The sequence below is a fragment of the Propithecus coquereli genome, unplaced genomic scaffold (genome assembly GCF_000956105.1).
Source record: "Propithecus coquereli isolate 6110/MARCELLA unplaced genomic scaffold, Pcoq_1.0 Scaffold780, whole genome shotgun sequence".
Classification (NCBI taxonomy): domain Eukaryota; kingdom Metazoa; phylum Chordata; class Mammalia; order Primates; family Indriidae; genus Propithecus; species Propithecus coquereli.
In genome coordinates, this window is record NW_012153952.1 from 428,046 (window position 1) to 447,984 (window position 19,939).

The 19,939-nt window shown below is 54.2% G+C and overlaps 1 protein-coding gene across 1 annotated transcript in view; it reads left to right on the forward strand.

Moving 5' to 3' along the window:
• Positions 1 to 13,600, forward strand: part of TGM2 (transglutaminase 2) — a 33,084-nt gene extending 19,484 nt beyond the window's left edge. Inside the window, exons 7-13 of the mRNA XM_012662811.1 lie at positions 1,278 to 1,413; positions 2,047 to 2,150; positions 3,634 to 3,876; positions 5,684 to 5,962; positions 10,144 to 10,304; positions 10,621 to 10,757; positions 11,796 to 13,600. Coding sequence (XP_012518265.1) covers positions 1,278 to 1,413; positions 2,047 to 2,150; positions 3,634 to 3,876; positions 5,684 to 5,962; positions 10,144 to 10,304; positions 10,621 to 10,757; positions 11,796 to 11,946 — 1,211 coding nt within the window. The 3' untranslated portion in view covers positions 11,947 to 13,600. The remainder of the gene's footprint in view (positions 1 to 1,277; positions 1,414 to 2,046; positions 2,151 to 3,633; positions 3,877 to 5,683; positions 5,963 to 10,143; positions 10,305 to 10,620; positions 10,758 to 11,795) is intronic.
• The last annotated feature ends 6,339 nt before the right edge of the window (positions 13,601 to 19,939 follow it).

Here is a 19,939-nt window from a genome sequence, read left to right on the forward strand (position 1 = left end):
GGCATGGTGGCACATGCCTGTAGTCCCAGCTACTTGAGAGGCTGAGGCAGGAGGATCGCTTGAGCCCAGGAGTTTGAGGTTGCTGTGAGCTAAGCTGACACCACGGCACTCTGGCCTGGGCAACAGAGGGAGACTTGGTCTCAAAAAAAAACAATGAAGGTGTAAAAGCTCCCATAATTCTAGGTGCAGGAATTCCCAGTGTGCCACCCGGGCAGGATCCGTGCCGGGCTTTCCTCCCTGCCCTGCGAGCGCCCTCATCCTTGCAGAGCTGAGCTCAGGGTGTCAAGGCCGGTTAATACGCTGTCTCTTTTTAGCCCCTTCTCCGCAAGCAGAGCTTTGGCATGAACGCAGGGCCTCCCGACAGGGCTGAGGACCTGTAGATGGACACGACCCTCGTACAGGGGCACATACATTTATATTCCTGTGCAGAGTGACGAGGAATCCCCAGCCATGCTATGAACGCACACGAGATGGAACCAAAGCCCAGAGAGGTGAAGGGACTGGCCTTAGGTCACACAGTGGACGTAGCTGGATCTCTGCCCTCTGTCCCCTCTCCCGCCTGCTCTGCTCTTAGCCTCTCACTCTGAATCCGCCTTGGGGAGATGCGATCATTCATTAACTCTCCTTCCTTCCCGCCCTCTCTCCTTCACCTGCCCCTTCATCTCATTTGACAAAATGCTCAATACCAGGCCTGTGCTGGGCTCTGGGGATAAACGTGAGACAGACCCCTTGCCGTCTCCAGGGGACGCACTGAAGAACCCCTCACATGCCCGGACATTAGCAGCCATGACTGATCCCAGTGGGGCTATGAGTGCACGTGGGACAACCGGAACCTGGCAGGGAGGCCTTGCAGGCAGAGGGAACAGCATATGCCAGTGCCCTGAGGCTGGCGGGAGCATGGAGTGTGAAGGCCAGTGCGGCTGGAGCAGAGTGAGCAAGGAGGCGGTCAGGCGCCAGGCCCTGCAGGGCCAAGGGCCACAGCCGGGGTTCTGGCCTTGACCTCGGGGGCTGTGGGGAGCCTTGGAAGGTTTGTCAGAGGAGTGTTGATGTCGGATTTGCACGTTACAGCCTCCTTCTGGCAGCTGTGATGTGAGAGGGACAGAGTGGACATGGGGTGACCCGCGAGGTGGGCACCATTGTCCAGGCAAGAGGGGCCAGCCCGCCCTCACCACCTGGACAGTGGGTACAGTGCCCCCTAGGGTACAGATGGGCATGTGGAGGCCCAGAGCTCCAGGGCCTTAGCTCGTCCCCAACCCCTCCCTCCACACCCCCCACAGTGCTGCGGTGCCTCGGTGTCCCCACCCGAGTCGTGACCAACTATAACTCAGCCCACGACCAGAACAGCAACCTTCTCATCGAGTACTACCGCAATGAGTTCGGGGAGATCCAGGGTAACGGGAACGAGATGATCTGGTAAGGCGGTGCCCGGGGTGAAGTCAGGGCTCAGTGGGGAGGGGCCCATGAAGAGGAAACCTGGGAAGGCTTCTCGGAGGAGGTCACATGTGAATTGGGCATTAAGAGTTGAGCAGTATTTGGACAAGCTTGGGGAGGGACAGCATGAGCAGAGGCCTAGAGGAGGGAAAGCCAGCCATATACAACCACATACATGAAGCGCCGGGTAGAATCATGCTGCAAAGGTTGTCGGGAGTCCAGGACGCCAGATCCGGGAGACCGGGCTTGATTCCAAAGGCAGTGGGCTGTCATTCAAAGCTTCACAACCGGAAAGGGCTGTGCCGGTGACTGTGGACCAGGACAGCTGGAGGGAGAGAGAGGAGGCGGGGCCTGGGATGTGGTCCAGGTGGGTGGCAAGGAGGCCTGACCCAGGGCAGAGCCTGTGCAGGGCTCTGAGGTGTAGGAGTGAGCGCCCGGCGAGGGAGGGTGCTGCTCAGATGGGCCCACCGGCGGAAGAGCAGAGCGAAGCAGGTGGGGGCCAAACTGTGCTCCGTTTGGGACGAGAGGAGTGTGCATCTGGGGCATGCACGGGGCAGTCTGCCCGCGGGAGGCGATGATGAATGTCGCCCACGTCCTGCCTCATTTCCCCGCCAGGAACTACCACTGCTGGGTGGAGTCGTGGATGACCAGACCGGACCTGGAGCCGGGCTATGAGGGCTGGCAGGCCCTGGACCCAACGCCCCAGGAGAAGAGCGAAGGTGGGCAAGCGCACCCATCACCCAGATGGGGAAACTGAGGCCTGGAGAGTTAGTGACTCGGCTGGAGAGTGGCAGAGCTAGGAGCCTAACCCCAAGACCACTGGTGGGTCTACACAGGGGTGGAGAGACCTCACTTATATTTTCATAAGACACTTTTTTTTAAAAAATTGAAAAAGAAATCAAAAGCAACGGGGAAAAAAAAAAACAAAGAAAAACAAAAAAAAGAAAAAGAAAAAACAACCTTGGCCCCCCCCCCCAAAAAAAACAACAATAAAAATCAAAAAAAACCTCCAACAAACTCAAAATAAAAAATTTTAAGGGGGAGGGGGGGTGTGAGTGTATGATTGTGGCAAGGCAAAATTCGATAAAGCATTTGGCCCCTTTCTCAGAATATTTTTAAATGCATAGAATATAATGCACAAGGGTACAAAGAAAATCAATTAATTGAAATACAGTTTTTACAAGTTTTAAAAAATAAATTTATGATGTAATAATACCTGCTTTTTCATATAACACAGTCTAGTGGTAGGGTAAGTTCCGTAATGTAGTGCTGGAGAAGAGCATAAGTTACATTTCCCGCTGCCTGTGACAACCGTAAGGTGACACGAACACATCTGTGGTTCTTATGGGTGACAAGTCGTAAGTGCCCCTAAGGCTACTGTGGTTTGCTGCCTGCTTTCGCAATCCAAGGAGGTGTTACCAAAGTAGAGTGAAAATGAAATGTCCCTTTTTCCTGTCTGAGTTCATGGACCCCTGAATTCTGTTGGTAGCACCTTGGGGGTCCAGGGACCCGAATTTAAGAACTCCGGCTCTATCTACTTCTCGGTATATCATCAGCGTTTCTTCATCAGATGGTTTCCTGTGATTTGAACTTTAAGCTAGTGTTACCATGTTCCATCACGTGGCTGTGCTAGACTACATCTACCAGCCTCTAGTCCTCAGCATTTAGGTCTGTGCGCAGTGGGGGGTGCGTTCACTGAGAGGACACACGCTCCCTGGGGCTGACGCCATGCCGGGCACCGACTTCCACCCTCAGTACGAGCCGTAAACAAGACAGACGCTCTCCCTCCTAACATGTGGTCTGCTCTCTGACTCCATCATTCCCTTAGGATGCCTTGGGATACATTTCTACTTTATCAAATACTTGCCTTTGGTATATGCTAAGAGCTTCACACCTGTAACTCGTGAATCCTCATTAGGTAGGTTCAAATATAATCCCCATGCGAATCTGCAGCTTGGAGAAGTTAATGACTGGCCCAAAGTCACCCAGCTAACAAGAAGCTGGGCTGGGATTTGAACCCTAAAAGCTGCACTTCAGAGTCCTGTTCACCCTATGGTGGCCTCTTAGACGTGGAGGCCCTGAGTCAAAGGGCTGCATGGTCTCGAGGTTTTCGTTACATGTGGTTAAACCGTGGAGGGTTTTGGAGGCTGGCACCCTCCCCTCGGTCCAGACCCATCTCTCCCTCTTCTTACCCCTGACCAGGGACATACTGCTGTGGCCCGGTTTCGGTTCGCGCCATCAAGGAGGGCGACCTGAAGACCAAGTACGACGCACCTTTTGTCTTCGCTGAGGTCAACGCGGAAGTGGTGGACTGGATCCTTCAGGAAGACGGGACCATGCACAAATCCATCAACCGTTCCACGATCGTGGGGCAGAATATCAGTACCAAGAGTCTGGGCAGCGACGAGCGGGAGGACATCACCCTTAACTACAAATACCCAGAGGGTAGGTGTCCTGTCTCTCGGAGCCCTGAACATGGCCTTGGAGATGAGCACCCCGCGTGAGCAGCCCAGAGGCTTGTGCGCGTGTGTGTGTGTGCTTTATTCGGCAGCCTGCAAACAGCAGGGTAAGCAATTCCTTAGCAGCAAGTGCAGGGGTAGAGGAGCATTGGTTTAGGAAAAGCACTCTATATGCCACAATAGGATTCAATTCAGTTTTTAAGCCTTGCTTTTTGGGTTGAGTTGACTCTTAATAAAACTGTAGGGGACAGCTATTATATAGGAGAGGCACGCATCGTAGCAGAAAAATTGATGTCTGTGTTATTACGTTGTTTATTAACAGTATGTGTCAGCAGCGGGACCTACGACTATACACAGGCGATTCCACACTTTTTTTTATTGTAATGTGTTTGCGCTAGGGGGGCTTGAGAGTCCGGAGAGTCCGTGGAGGAGAGTTTCCTGGGACTTTGCAGTGTTTATTTTCATAGTATTTGACATACAGCTGGGGAAAGGAGCATGAAGGGGGATGAAGGAGGGTTGAATTAAAGAGAAATGTCAGCCAGGCACGGCGGCTCACGCCTGTAATCCCAGCACTTTGGGAGGCCGAGGTGGGAGGATCGCTTGAGGCCAAGAGTTCGAGACCAGCCTGGGCAATAGCAAACCTGCCCTCCCCACCCCCGTCTCTAAAAATAAAAAGTAAAACAATTAGCTGGACATGATAGCATGCACCTGTAGTCCCAGCTACTCGGGAGGCTGAGGCAGGAGGATCACCTGAGCCTAGGAGTTCAAGGCTGCAGTGAGCTATGATCGTGCCACTGCACTCCAGCCAGGTGACAGAGTGAGACACTGTCTCTAAAAAAAACTCCCCCAAACAAACAAAAAACAGAGAGAAATGGACCAAGAGAAACTTGAAGATAATGTGATGAATTCAATCAGACATAAGGATGAGGCATCTTTCTGTTACTAATATTAAATCAGTAAGGGGGGAAAAGGATTTGGTTTATTCTTTAAAAAATGGATCTGAGCACATCCAACAGCAAACTCAATACAATAGGTATTTCCAAGTATCTACTGTGTGCCAAGCACAGCAGGACTCACAGAGGGGACTAGGAAATCATAGTCCGGCCCTGGCCTGACTCCCACTGACTGTGCAGGGCTAACTGAGGGTTGGCTATTCCATGACGATGCTCTGGCTGGAAGGGATGAAACAGAAAGAAAAGATGCTCTCTCTGGCCTTTGAAAGGTCTAGAGCTAATGATTTGATAGAAGTAGATATGTACTTAACAACACTGGGGGTCAAATACAAGGAGCATAGGAGAGAGGCGTATGGAATATAAAGAAGGGAGCAGTCAGAGAAGGGGACAGAAAGGATTTCAGGTAGAAGACGTCCCTGTGCAAATGCTTGGAGGTGAGAAAGTTTGCATCGTATTGGTGCCTGGTATGCACCAAGTGTTGTTATAGGTATTGGGTATGACATAAAGATAAGTAAAACACAGTCTTAGATTTCAAGCAACAAAAAGTAAGTAAGCAAGTAAGAACATAAACAGAAAACAGTCTGGGGAAGGAGTGATTTGAGAAGGCTTTTTGGAGGAGGAGACATTTGGGGCTGGGTCTTGAGAGATGTATAGGAGTTCACATGTGGAAAATACAATACTATTTCCTCCTCCTGGCACAAAAATGTAGAGAAGGGGATCCTCCAGGGCTGCTCTGAGTCACCAACCAGGATTCTGAGAAGCCAGCTTTCCCCATCCCAGCCCCCTTCCCAATGACCCTGATTCCAGCTGCGATTGAGGCTTCCTTTGCTATCTCTGCAGGGTCCCCAGAAGAGAGGAGAGTCTTGACAAGGGCCAACCACATGAACAAACTGGAGGAGAAGGAGAAGGAGGAGACAGGGATGGCCATGCGGATCCGCGTGACCCAGAGGACGAACATGGGCAGCGACTTTGACGTCTTTGCCCGTGTCACCAACAACACTTCCAAGGGCCACACCTGCCGCCTCCGGCTCCGTGCCCGCACTGTCAGCTACAACGGGATCATGGGACCCGAGTGTGCCACCAAAGACCTACTCAATCTCACCCTGGACCCCTTCTCTGGTAAGGCTCTGTGTTCCCGGAGCATTTGTTGACAATGTGCTTAGTAGTCCACTGAGCGCTTGGCACTTGTCCTTTTATCTCCCAGACACTTCCACGGCACTTACTCTGTGTCAGGCCCTGTCCTAAGCACTTTATAAATATCAACCCATTTAATTCTTATAACAAAACTGGGAGGTAGAGTCTACCATTGCCCCTGTTTTCCAGATGAAGAGATGGAGGCACAGAGAGGTTAAGTAACTTTCCCAAGGTCACACAGTTGGGAAGTGACAGGACTGAGATTGGAAACTGTCCTCGCAGCAGCTATACCATTTTGTTTCATCTCATCTTCCTGTGACCTCTGGCTGCTTTTCCTGACCCTCTGCTCCCTGCCCCCAGCTAATTCCTCTGCCTCCAGCCCCTCTCACACCTCGGAGCCTCTCCCCACTGCCCCTTGGAGAGCCTCTCCTGTGCGTCTGGATGCTCTCGGCCTCAGAGAAGAGGCTCCAGAGCAGCGCTGATTATAGAGCTACCTGCAGTGACGGGGGTGTTCCGTGTCTGCACCATGCAGTACGGTGGCCACCAACTCCGCGTGGCCACTGAGCTCTTGAAATGTGGCTGGTGCAACTGCAAAACTGAAGTTTTAATTTATTCAACTTAAAGTTAGATAGCCGCATGTGCCGTATTGGACAGGGCAGCTCAGAGGGCGACAGCGGGGAAGAGGGTCCAGGCCTTGAGACAGGAGTGGGGAGAAGTGCTTTCCTCCCGGCCTTGGCCTTGAGCGTCTCCCTGGGAAACAGCAGCGGCTGTGGCCCCAGCCCTGGGCGGACAGAGCCTTTGTTGCTCAAGCCTCTAGCTTAATACCTGCACAGTCATCATCCCCTCTGTCCCTTCTGCTGCCTGGCTTTGTCACCGTGCCTGGTTTTCTTCCTAAAAATACACCTGAGGCCCTGGGAGGGGCCGTGGCCACTGAGGTCAGAGGTTACGAGTGAGGCAGGAGCAGGGCAGGGGGTCCTGGGGCTGGGGGAGGGGCTGGGAGCTGTAGAGCCAGATACTGGCCATCCTGAGTGGCGGCGGGATCAAGTGGGACATTGTCCCTGGGCAGTGTTGCTGTGTCTCCTGGGCAGAGTGTCCCTGTCAGGCACGTGGCCGTCATGATCTGACAGTGTGGACTGTGCGGGGGTGAGGGGCTGTGCACACAGTAGCACTCAGTACCTGGGGGTCGGTGTCGTCGCACCCAGGGATGGATGGGGCAGAGCCCCAGGGTGGGGACTTTCTGTGCTTACGGGCTCTGTCGCCCTCCCCTCTCCGCTCTCCTGCCTGTTAAACCGTGGTCGTTTCTCTCCTCTATTGCCCGTGTTGGGGGCCGGCGTGTGGGCACGGCCTTCAAGTTCCTAAGAAAGCAGGTCCGTTTCGGGTTGGGCGTTTGGGGTGCTGACAGTTACCGCCTCCTGGTGTTCCCATCTCGGGCTCACGGCGGGCACTCCTGGAGCCACAACCCCAGGGCAGACCCACCAGCAGCACCCAGGCAGAGCCCCCCAGCAGGGGCCAGGCCCTCGGGGGCAGAGCCTCTGGGCATCAGGGCAGGGCCCCAGCACTTACGCTGCTGAAAGGCATGTTCTGGAGGCAGGCTGTGAACCTTGCCGCTGCCCCCTTCCGTGCACAGCCATGGGGCAAGGTGAGCGTGCTGAGCCTCGAATTACACTCATCTGCTAAATGGGGCGATGACGTGCCCCGCCGTGAGGACTGAGGGAGCAGATGTGTGCTCAGCAAAGTGCGGAACGGTGCAGAGAGAGGGTGCAGCCCTCACTCCTCTCAGAGCAGAAGTGCAAAGGCATGGGGAGGCCGAGAAGCCTGTGGCCCTTTCCCGAACGCTGGCCAGGCAATGGCGTCGGCTCTGGGCTCAGTGGTCCCTGCCCCCTTGACGTGTGGAAAGGACCCGGCTCTTGCCTCCCAGCCAGGCCCCCAGAGTCAGGGGCAGGGGCCCAACCCTACAGGTGTGTGGGTGGTCAGGACACCCCGGTTCTAGCTCCTACCACCTGTCGGCTGGCTGTGGGTATTTCTGGGTGTTTCTCTTCTCCGTTCCAGGCTGCAAACTCCCATTCGTACAAAGCCAGGCTCCTCTTTCAAGGGCCCTGCAGCGCCTTTGTGTGAGTGCACGCCAGCCAGCTCCTGCTCGTGCTCAGAACCTCTCCGAGGGGAGAGAGCGCCTCTCTTGGAATGTGTGGCACGAGGGGAACTCCTGGCTGGGCCAGACATGCCGAAGTAACGTCCCCCAGGCCTCTGTGGACTCAGCCCTTGCCTCCCAGATACCTCGGGCGCTTGGAGCATTGTTCTGCAGCGGCTTTGGGCAAGCCTGCTGGCTTTTCTCGTCACCCTGGGGATGTGCTCCCAACAGAGGGGTCCCCCTTGCCGGGGACCTATGTAGGGTGTGGCCTTCAGGGAGCAGGAGGGGAAAGCAGAGGTCCTGTGCGTTACCCTCTGGCTGGAAGGTGGAGCTGGTCCCCGATGTCCTGTTGGGACCTCCAATGCCAAGCTCAACTGAGGCCGGTTCTCTCGCCCTCGAAGCCCCACACTTTGGTTGAGCTGCGTGTTGTTCTTTGCTGATAGCATCCGGGGGATTTCCATGTACTGGTGGACAGGAAGCCAGGCCCAGCACGGCCCAGCGGGATCCAGCAGCCCCCACCGGCCTCTCGCTCTGCCGTCTCTCTCTTCCCCTTCCTGCCTCCGCCCTTTAGCCCTCTGTCCTCCCTCGCCCTCCAGGTGGGTCACTGGGAGTGCAGCCCATGTGGCCTCAGTGACCATCCCTAGGGCACTTTCTAGAACAGAACAAATTGTCTAGGGAATGATCGAGACTGACCACACGTGTTTCTTCCTCCCAGCCAGCATCTGGCCCAAGGCCAAGGCCATGGTCACTGGCCTGTGAGCAGTGGCCCTCAGTGGTCCAGCCCTGGCCTGGCCTCCGCCTCCTGGAGAAGTCCTCAGCTGGAGCCACACGCTCTGGGCTCCTAGAGGACACAGTGTTTTCCTTCCTTCCCGGGGAGCTGGTCAGAGTTTCCACTCCGCGCCTCCAGGTCCCGACCTAGTAATTTTCACTCCCTTCTGTCCTTTTTGGCACGAAGGTTTAGTTTTCTTCCCTAGTTCACGCCGTCTGATTAGAGGTTGGAGCAGGTCCGCCCTGGGAACGAAAGGCTAAAAGGCTGGGTGGGCCACTGCAGCGTTTGCCAAAGAGGGGGGCGCGGACCCCGAGAGTGCACAGTCAGGGCCCCAACCTTGACTCACACAGTGAGAAGGTGACAGCAGGCCCTGCACAAGCCCACTTTCCGTTTGCTGCTCCTCCTGCCTCCCACAGACAGACCCCTGATGCCCTCGGGCCTCAGGAGGCTTGTCAGAAACATGGGGCTAAAAACCCCACTTCACTGCTCTGCCCTGGGAGGGTTTGGCCCTGCCGGCTTCTTTCTCACCCCCTTGTCACCGTGTGGCTTTGCTCTGCAATGACCTCTGGTCTTAGCTGTGCCCAGCAGGTGCCAGAAGTCTTAGGGAAGAGAGAGGGGAGGTCATCTTTCCAGGCTCACGCAGCCAGCCAGTGGCCAAACAGGGCCAGAGGCCAGGTCTCCCGATCCACGCACTCACCAGCAGAGATGTTGCTCCATCCTCATGGTGGGGAGCATGAGACCAACAGCCTTGTGGGGAGTAAAGGGCTCAAGCCCCCGAGAGGTGCTCGGCAGCGAGTGCAGGTCATGCCAATGGACTCTAGATCCGGGTTGACAGTTCACATACCTGCACGGCACACACCACCTCTGTGACCTGGGTGATGTTATTTCACCTGCCCGAGCCTCACTTTTCTCATCTGTACGTTGGGCGATGACACTTCCCTGACACTTGCTCAGTGAATGCTCTCACTGCCTGATGGGTGCCTTCGCTACACAGATGTGAACTTTGGGGTCCCGGGAGGTGGAGTGGCTTGCCCAGGGTCACCAGTTAGGAGGGCAGAGGCAGCATTAGCACCCAGACGACTCCCCCCGCCAGCTGTCCTTCCTCCACTCCCAGCTCCTCCCTGGGAACTCTGCAGCCGGGGTGGGTGGGCGAGGCCTGGCGTCTGCCCGGCCATTCCGCCGCTGTCTGACCTCAAGCACATCCTTTCCCACTCTGTGTGAGCGACGATCCAGCCATCACGAGCGCTCTCCCCTCTGCCCCATCTACAGAGGAGGACATTCCCTTCCGCATCCTCTACAAGAATTACGCTGACTGGCTGATGGGGTCGAACCTCATCAAGGTGCGGGGCCTCCTCGTGGACCCACAGAGCAACAGCTACCTGCTGGCCGAGAGGGACCTCTACCTGGAGAACCCAGAAATCAAGATCCGGGTAAGGGGTGGGCTGGGCAAGGTGTGCACAGGGCAGGGTCCCAGGACGGCCCAGTGCTGGGGAGAGGGCGCCCCGACCCCTGCACCTACCTGCATCCCTGCAAGCACAAGGCCTTAGGTGCCGCGGGGCTCCTCAAACCCTCATCAGAGAAATGCGTCAGGAAGCCGAAAGGATTGGGGACCGTGGCCTCTAGGAATGAATCCCGGCATCCCCACCTGTGCTAGAGGCGGAGCTGGGCATGGCTGTGTCCGGCAAACTCTGGGCAAACACAGAGATGACGCCGCCTGCTGCTGACATCTGCCCTGTGCCCTTCCAGGTCCTGGGAGAGCCCAAGCAGAACCGCAGGCTGGTGGCTGAGGTGTCCCTGCGGAACCCGCTCACGGAGCCCCTGCTGGACTGCGCCTTCACCGTGGAGGGGGCCGGCCTGCTCCAGACGCAGAAGATCATACTGCTGTGAGTGCCGGCGCTCCAGCGCAGCCTGGGGGAGGGACGATGCCAGGGGGGCAGGGCTGCCCTCGGGCGCCAAACCCTGGCCTGGAAGCCCTCCTCTCTCATCTCCCCCACACACCCACACCTGGGCTCACTCCCAGGCACCCTCAGGCCAGGGTCTCCCCACGTCCTTTCTCAGCACCCACACATGTCAGCCGCGGCCCATGCACACATCTTCACAGACCGGAACAGTGACACATTCAGTCGCTAAATCCGCCTCCGGACTCTCGAGTCCTCACACAGACACAGGTATCCACACGCCAAATGTCCACACTTGTGTGCATGCACACACATGCATGAGCGTGTCCTCATAGATACATATGCATACAAGCACACACTTCTCTTTTCTACTGCAGTGTAACTTATATACAATAAAGAGCACTGATCACGTATGTGCAGCTGAGTGCTCACACACGTGGCCACCTAAGCATACCCACTCTTTTTTTTTAAGAGACGAGGTCTCATTCTGTCGCCTGGCTGGAGTGCAGTGGTGCATTCATAGCTCACTGCAGCCTCAAACTTCTGAGCTCAAGCGACCCTCCCACCTCAGCCTCCCAAGTATCTGGGACTACAGGAGCGAGCCACCACGCCCAGCTAATTTTTTTATTTTTTGTAGAAACAGGGTCTCGCTATGTTGCCCAGGCTGGTCTCAAACTCCTGGCCTCAAGTGATCCTACTGCTTGGGCCTCCCAAAGTGCTGGGATTACAGGTGTGAGACACCGAGCCCCACCTGATACCAGTGTTACCCCTAAGTGCACCGTCTACTTCCACACACACAGGCATGTATGCGCAAGCACACATATACATGCACACACACGTGCACGAGCACACACACACTCTACACTCCAGGAGGGCAGATTGTCCGGGCCCCTCAGAGGGCTGTGTGTGGGGTCCATTTGGTCACTGTCAGCATTCGCTCTAAATTCATGGAGGTTCTGTACTGGGTCCTGATCAGTCCTCAGTAGTCACGTTTCACCGGCCGGATGCTTCCTCTCGCTGCAGCTCAGAACCCGTGGGGCCGGGGGAGGAAGTCAAGGTGAGAATAGACCTGCTGCCGCTCCAGATGGGCCGCCGCAAGCTGGTGGTGAACTTCGAGTGCGACAAGCTGAAGTCCGTGAAGGGCTACCGGAACATCATCATCGGCCCCCGCTAAGGGACCCTGTGTCCAGCCTCAGCTCAGCCTGCTGGGAGCCCCCAACTTGACCCAATCTTTATCCCAAGCTAATGAGCAAAATTTGTCCCTTCTTGGGCCCCGGACCCCAGGGCAGGGCGGGCTGCCTGTGGGGGCTCTTTGGCATGGAATGTACTTCTGGACCTTCTTGGCCCCTGAGCCTGGTTCCCCACCAACCCCTTTGTTGTGAGGAATGTTCTGGGCCACCACACTGGGAGCCCTGACCTTGACTGACTGGGGCTGGGGTGAGTGAAGAGGGACGCACAGCCCCCTACCCAGCCCCGGTGCTGTTTGGAAGCCGTTGACGCCACGACGCCGTTTGATCCACTCCATAGCCCTTTGGAGCAGGCAAAAAGGGGCCAGTGTGCCCGTGGGCTGGATGGGGGAATTCGGCTAGACTGTGTCCTGTACCCCTCCCCCTGACTGCGCCCAGGCCCAGGGGCCCTTGGGAGAGCCAGAGCCAGGTGGGCACACCCCAGCAGCCCTGGCCCAGCGGTCCCCCACCCATCTCACCATTGTGAGGCACTTACTACGTGCCAGGCGCCTCCTGCGCTCTCTGGCGCTCGCAGGGCTGCCACCCACTTAATCGCCACGGGAATCTCCAGGGTGGGAGCTGCTTTCTGGATGAGGAAACCAAGGCTCGGGGACAGGAGATGCCCACCCCCGCGTGTGGGCTGGTGGTTACTTGCAAGGCCCAGGAGCAGAGCCCGAGCCTCTGACTCGGAGTCCAGTGCCCTGGCATGTCTCAGTCTGACCTGACAACGTCACAGAGGCCGTTTGGCATCTGACCAGAAAAGGCCCAGTTGAGGCAAGAAGGTGGGGAGGGGATTGGGGGGCGGGGGGTCAGAGCCCTGGGTTCGAGCCCCAGGTCTGGCCAGGCACGGCTTTCCCTCTCTGGGCCTCAGTCTCCTCACTGGTCAGAGGAGTGATTGAACCGGCTCGGCTCTGAGGTCCCCTCAGCTCCGCACTTCAGATGCTTCTATGTGGCCCAGCCCTGTAGGTAACCACGAGGCCCACTGCCTGCTCCGCAGAGCCTTAGAGCCCCGGCTCAGGATGTTTCTGAGAGTGAAACCATGACTGTGACCCCATCCAGACCCCAGCCCTGTCCTGGTCCCCCACCCGTGCCCGGTACTTCCCTTCAGATCCCAGTTCTAGGAGAGAAGAGTCCTGAATGCCACTGTACTACCCGTGGGCCTGCCTGTCACGACGCCTGGGCTTCACAGGAGCCTTAGCTGCCCGTGATGGTCACTAACCAACAAGGTCCCCTCCTTGCAGGGCCCAGGCACCCAAACACAGCCCTTGCCCCTGGGTAAACTTAGTGAGCCCAAGAATTGTCACCTCTGATTTTATCTCCTGCTCTTTCTACATGGCTGGGCCTCCCTCAGGCTGGAAGGGGAGGATTCGCTATTGGGGTGAGGTCACAGCCTCCAGGGCCCCCAGAATGCCAGAGAGGGACTTGGGGAAAATCACGCTGATGCGCTTAGAACTTTCTGCTTTGCACAAGGAAGAATCACAAAATGAGCCGACATGTATATTTTCTATATAAATATAGCTCTATTTCTCTATGGTTTTATAAAACCTTCTGGGCAGTAGATGTGCTTCTGAACCACAAACACTGAAATAAAAGAGTTTATTTTTCACATTCCAACAGAGTCTGGTCTGGTCCTTTACAAGCTTTTGAGGGGGATGGATGGGTGACTTCACTCACACCTGGCCCAGCCACCTCCTGCCGAAGAGCCTTTCTTGAGCCTCAGCCCCCTCCAAGGTTTAAACTTTCCTGGCATTCGAGGCGCTACACAGTCCGGCTCCCTCCACCAACAATCCATGTTTGGGCCACAAGGAACTTCTGTATCCCCTAAACACCCCACTCAGCTGTCTACCTCTTAGCTTTTGCACGTGTGGCTCCCTGAGCCTGGAGTGCTCCTCCTCTTCCTTACCTGCTTGGCGAACTCCTACTCATCCTATAATGCTTAGCACTGAAGTCACCTCTTCTTTAAAGCCTTCCCTGATTTTTTTCTCAGGCCTCCAGAGTCCTGGAATATGGACCAACTCAAACATTTGTCACAGTGAATTTTACTTCCATGTTGGCACATCTTCCCCCTTCCCCATCCTATCTGAAATGCTCAAGGACAGGGATCAAATATCTCCTAAATAGATGCTAATAAATGCTGAATTGGTAAAGCAATGTGTTTCAACTCAGCCCCTCCAAGAACAGTGCTGTCCAATAGAAATAGAACATGAGCTACGAATACAAGCCATTTATGTAATTTAAAATTTTTTAGTGGCCACGTTAAAAAGAGTCAAAAGGAACAAGTGGAATTAGTTTTAACGATGTGTTTTATTTAACCCAACATATCCCAAACATTGTTATTTCAACATGTAATCAATATAAAAATTTTTAGGGAGCTATCTTACATTCATATTGTCATACTAGGTCTTTGAAACGCAGTTTATATTCTACGCTGACAGCCTGCCCTAGTTTGAACTGACTGCACTGCAGTGCTCCGTAGCCAAGGTTGCTGGTGGCCACCATCCCGCTGGTGCAGGGCTAGACTGCGATCCCACGAGTGTGGGGACTTGGTCATGCATCTCATTCCCCAACCGACGAGGCACTCACAAATGTCTCTTGAATGAATAGATGATGGGAGACAGGCCCCACCCTCAGGGAACTCACGTAGAAAATCATGACATGCACGTAAAAAAATAAAATAAAAACACGACGTCACATTTTCTGAGTGCTGAATCCTTCTGTTCCTTCCATTATACCCTGGTGCTGGCCAGGGTGGCTCGAATATTGTATCAATTAGTGACCAGCTGGAAAACAGAAACCACTGGGCTCTTTCTGGCTAGAGGGAGTTCATAAGGGAAATTGATTCCAGAGGCATCTGAAGGGTAGAAGGGCCAGATGGGAGAGGGGGATGACTGAGAAATCTGGAAGCAGCTGCGAAGCCCACGAGCCCTGGAGCCAATGTAGCTGCTGGAAACTTCAGAGCCTGCAGAAGTCAGGTACGGCCAGAGCCAGAAGCAGGCTGGCATCTCCCATCCTCCTGCCTTCTACTACTCAAACAACCCTAAAAACTAAGGCACAAAGAGAGGTTCAGTGATTTGCCCAAAGTCATACAGCTGGTAAGTTGCAGAGCTGGGACTTGAACCCAGGCAGCCTGCCCTCCCCAGCGTAGGGCCCCGCCCAAGAGAAAGCCAGATTCCCACCTGCACCCTCCCCTCCCTGCACATTGAGGGGCTGCTGGGCCAGGGTCTCCCCCCAACACACACAAGCCTGGCAGCCCTCACGGAGGGGGGTTCTGATTAGGTCCCTCCTCCCGCTTCTAAAGCCGTTCTCCTCCCCAGCTGCTCTTGTTTACCTAGGATGCCTGCCAGTTCACCCCTCAGCCTCAAGCCAAGCCCAGAATAACAGAACATTGACGGAGTCCAAGAAGGAGGGGTGGAGGGTGGAGGGCCAAGCCAGGGCCTCCTAGAAGCACGTTTACCTTGAGGCTGGAACTGGGTCAGAACATACTCCCTCCCCGCAACCCACTTAGCTGGGCAGTGGCACAGAGACACACACCCGCGAGTCCGTGAGGCCCTGTGTCTCTCTTTCAAGAGGGAAAGCCTCAAGGGCCCCATCGGAAGCAGAAGCGGTGAAGGAATGATGGTGAACACGGGCTCTGTCGTGACACACACAGCACCACCATCAACCTCACAGAGCGAATGCTGAGCGAGACAGGCCGACACAAAGGACCGCGTCATTCCCTTCGTATGAGGCTCACTGACAGACGGAACTGATCCAGCATTAGAAGCCGGGCTCACGTCTCCCCTGGTGGGAGAGAAACCAGAGGCAGCACGAGGGGACTTCGGGGGCCTGGGGTGGTTTTGATCTTCTTCCTCTGAGTGCTGGGTAAACAAGCACGTCAGCTTGTGAAATGTGCCAGCTGTTTCATATCATGGCGCTCTGTTTGTATGTACGGTATATCTCGATAAAAGTTAAAAAAATACAGTACTCGAAAATTTGAAAACAAAGTCCAAAGTGGGCTGGAGGAAAGGGAATCTGTATTTTGCATCCCCCTCTGCACCAGGCACTGCCCTCACAGGGAGCACGGGGTGTTTTGGGGGACAGGCTTGAGGACAGGTGCTTCGGGCAACTCGACTCCGAAGACTACTCCATTTTTTTTTTTTTTTCTGGGAGTCGGGGATAGCAGTGGGCTGTACCTCCTAGGGGTAGTGTGAGCCTGAAACAAGATGCTGCCGAGGTGGAAAAGAAGACTGTAAGGGCAGTGACTTTGTTTCATCTGCTGTGAACAGTGTGGGCACCTGGTAGGCCATCGGTGAATACGCTGAATGAACGAATGGAAAGCTGTTATTATGATCCCAGCTAGTCCTCAGATCAGGCGACAGGGACCATCATCCCATTTCCCAGATGGCAAAACTAAGGCTTGGAGACGTAAAACCGCTCACTCAAAGTCACCTAGCAAGTTGACGGCAGAGCAGGAGTTGGAATCCAAGTGACTCTTCCATGCACCTGTTCGGGGAAAAAACTCAAACCACATTTTTCCTCTGATCTGACACCAACACAGAGAGAAGCCTTCTGTGACCAAACATGGGGGATTTCTCCCCACCAACAAACAAGCCATCGGTTCTGCAGTGGACACCAGCTGGGCGTTTTCTAATTCAATTCTGACACTGTCTACCTGGAGATGGGGTCAAAGTAAGATTGGACCAAAAGGGTATGATCTAACCCAGCAAAGCCTGTCTGTTCAGATTCTTCGTGGCCTCTCTGTGCAGCATTCCTTCCTCCCGGGTATGGGGCAGGACCCTGTCTGGAATGAGGGTCTCATGACCCACAATCAGAGTCCTGCCCTGGGCAAGTGAGAGGAGTGCAGAAGGAGGTTAGACAGGGAGATTCTGTTTCCTGAGGCCTAAAGCGCCCCAATGTCATTACAAAAGACTGTAACAAGGGCTGTGGGAGTTGTGAGCCAGGAACCATGAACAAAAATGTGTATTTATATATATATATATATATAATAATATCACAGCAGCCCACAGAAGGGCCTGAAAACTGAAGGGGAACACTTGATCCCCAGACCTTAGACACTAGAAGTAGCAAGAACCCCTTATCCCCAAGGTCTGAGACAGAGTTACAAGGTGGGGCCCATAGAGACCATATGATCCAGCAATTTCACTTATAGGCGTATACCCAAGAGAAATGAGAACACATATCCACGCACACACACAAAAATGTATACACATGTTTATAGCAGCAGTATGCATAGTAATCAAAAAGCAAAAATAACCCAAATGTCCATGAATTAGTCAGTGGATAAATAAAATGCATTGTAACCACACAATGGAGTATTATTCAGCAATAAAAGGAAGATGTACTGATACCCAGTACAACATGGATGAAACTGGAAAATATTATACTAAGTGAAAGAAGCCAGAAACAAAAGACCACGTGTTGTACGCCACGTTTAGAATAGGCGAATGTATAGACACAGGAAGTAGATTGGTGGTTGTCTAGGCTAAGGGGATGAAGGGATGGGGGAGTTGACCACTGAAGAGTATAGGGTTTCTTTTTGGGGTAATGAACATGTTCTACATTTTTTTTTAAGAGACGGAGTCTTACTCCAGCCTGGGGTCTCACTGTTGCCCAGGCTGGAGTGCAGTAGTGTGATCGTAGCTCACGGCAGCCTTGAACTCCTGGGCTCAAGAGATGCTCCACACTCAGCCTCCCGGGTAGTTGGGACTACAGGTGCATGCCACTATGACCAGCTAATTTTTAAATTTTTTGTAGAGTTGAAGTCTCACTGGTCTAGAACTCCTGGCCTCAAGCAATCTTCCTGCCTCAGCCTCCGAAAGCGCTAGGATTACAGGCATGAGCCACAGTCCCCTGCCTGTTCTTTCTTTCTTTTTCTTTTTCTTCTCTTTTTTTCTTTTGTTGTAGTTGCAGCCTGTTCTAAAATTGATTGTGGTAATAGATGCACAACTCTGTGCTAAGAGCCATTGAAGTGTACACTTCAGAAGAGTGAATTGCAAGGGATGTGAATTATATGTCAATAAAGCTGTTTAGAAAATAATAATGAGCAGTGGCAAGAAAGAAAGCTGAGCCACAGGATCTCAGACTGGATTCTGAATCAGGAGGGCTGCCTGCCTGTGCCGGGTGGCCTTGGGTAAATCTCTTCCCTTCTCTGGGCCTCAGTTGCCCCAGCTGTCAAATGGGAGTGCAGAGGATGGGAACAGAGGAACCCTGAAGGGCCAGTGATTTGGGCATGCCACCACACTTGTCACGACAGTTGTCCGTGATCATGTCTGCTCCTTGCCCAACCCGTGAAGCTGGGAGGTTCTCTGGGGTGTAGTAAACTCCGAATAGATCACTGAGACCTTTGCAGTTACCTCTGGGCTCACCAACCGCAGGCCGTATTTTATCAACATCCTTTAAAAATGGCAGAAGAGATACTTCTCCGAACCTTGCTCTCAGCTGCTGCTCTGTGTCAAGAAGGAAACCAGAGGCCCTTCGGTGTCTGTCCAGGCCTTTGTTCCCAACTGCACCGTCCCACCTCCACAGCAGCTCCTGCCAAAGTCATCCTGGAGTAGACAGGCAGATGGACAGAGAAGAAACGCAAACCAGGCCAGCTGAGACAGGCATCTGCCCTCACTCGGTAAGTAACTCCATTTACGGATGGGGAAACTGAGGCGCAGGGTGTCAAGGCATGCCCACAGTCCCAGAGCCAAGGACTGAAGCTAAGCCAGCCCTCTTTCCACTCGTCTTGAACCAACCCAAGTGCCTACTCTGGTCAGCCTGCCGTGCTCACTGGAAGGGCTGAGAGAGGCCCTGGCACCAAAGGCGAGGCAGCCCCGCCCTGGGAGTCCAGGCCAGGTGTCCCATGTCCCACCTCTCTCTTGCTGTATGACTTTGAGGAAGCCAGTCACCCTCTGCAGGCCGCTGTTACACTGCAGATCCCAGTCACTGCCCTGTTCCCCAACCCAGAACAGAACAGGCCTCATAAACCATAACGGGCTGCGGACGTGGAAGCCAACAGGAACTTTGGCCTCAAGTCAGAGAAAGGCCAGACCAGGGTGGGTAGACACGACAAGAGTCAGTTATTTGTGGTGAGCAGAAGGATGTGGCCGCTGATTCCGGGTCAGAGGTGGAAACAGGGTGTAGGCTGTGGCTCAGAGACACCTGAGCAGATCTGAGATACACAGAAGAGATTTACTGATTCGTTCAGCATCTTTTTTTGCCTCTACTGTGGACTAGGTGCTGTGTTAGGCCCTGGGGGCAGGCCTGTCCTGTAGAGCATTCAGGCAGTGTGAAGTGAGATGTGCCAGGAAGGAAGGGCTAGGGTTCGGAATAACAGGGCCATCGTAGCAAGCATCAGAGCCCAGCATTCTTTCAAGGGCATTGCATGCATGGGCAAACTGGGTCCTCACAGCACCCTATGAGGTAGAGCCGGCTGTACAGGTTGAGTGGCCCCTATCCAAAATGCCTGGGACCAGAAATGTTTCGGATTCGGTTCCCCCCCCACCCCAGATTTTGGAGTATTTGCATTATACTTACCAGTTCAGCATTTCTAATCTGAAAATCTGAAATCCAAAATATTCCAATGAGCCTTTCCTTTGAGTGTCATGCTGGTGCTCAAAAAGTTTTGAAGCTGGAGGGAGGAGCCAAGATGGCGGACGAAAAAAGCCGCCAGTCAGAGTGTCTCTGCAAAAAAGACGAATTTTAGAAGAAAGACAAAAAAATAAGCGAGCAGAGAAACATAGATCGGGTGAGGGTCGGAAGGAAGGGTGCCTAAAACTACAGGAGACTCCACGGGAAGACGTTGCGGAGGAGAACTGGAAGGAGAAAGGCCCCAGAAGCTTGGAGACCAGCGACAAGGGTAGGTGGAGCGGTTAACTTCCCCCTCCCTTGCATCTCGGACTGCTGGTGGCTCCTGAGCGGCTGGAGAGACCTGCCGACACCAGCCCAGAGACGGCTGCC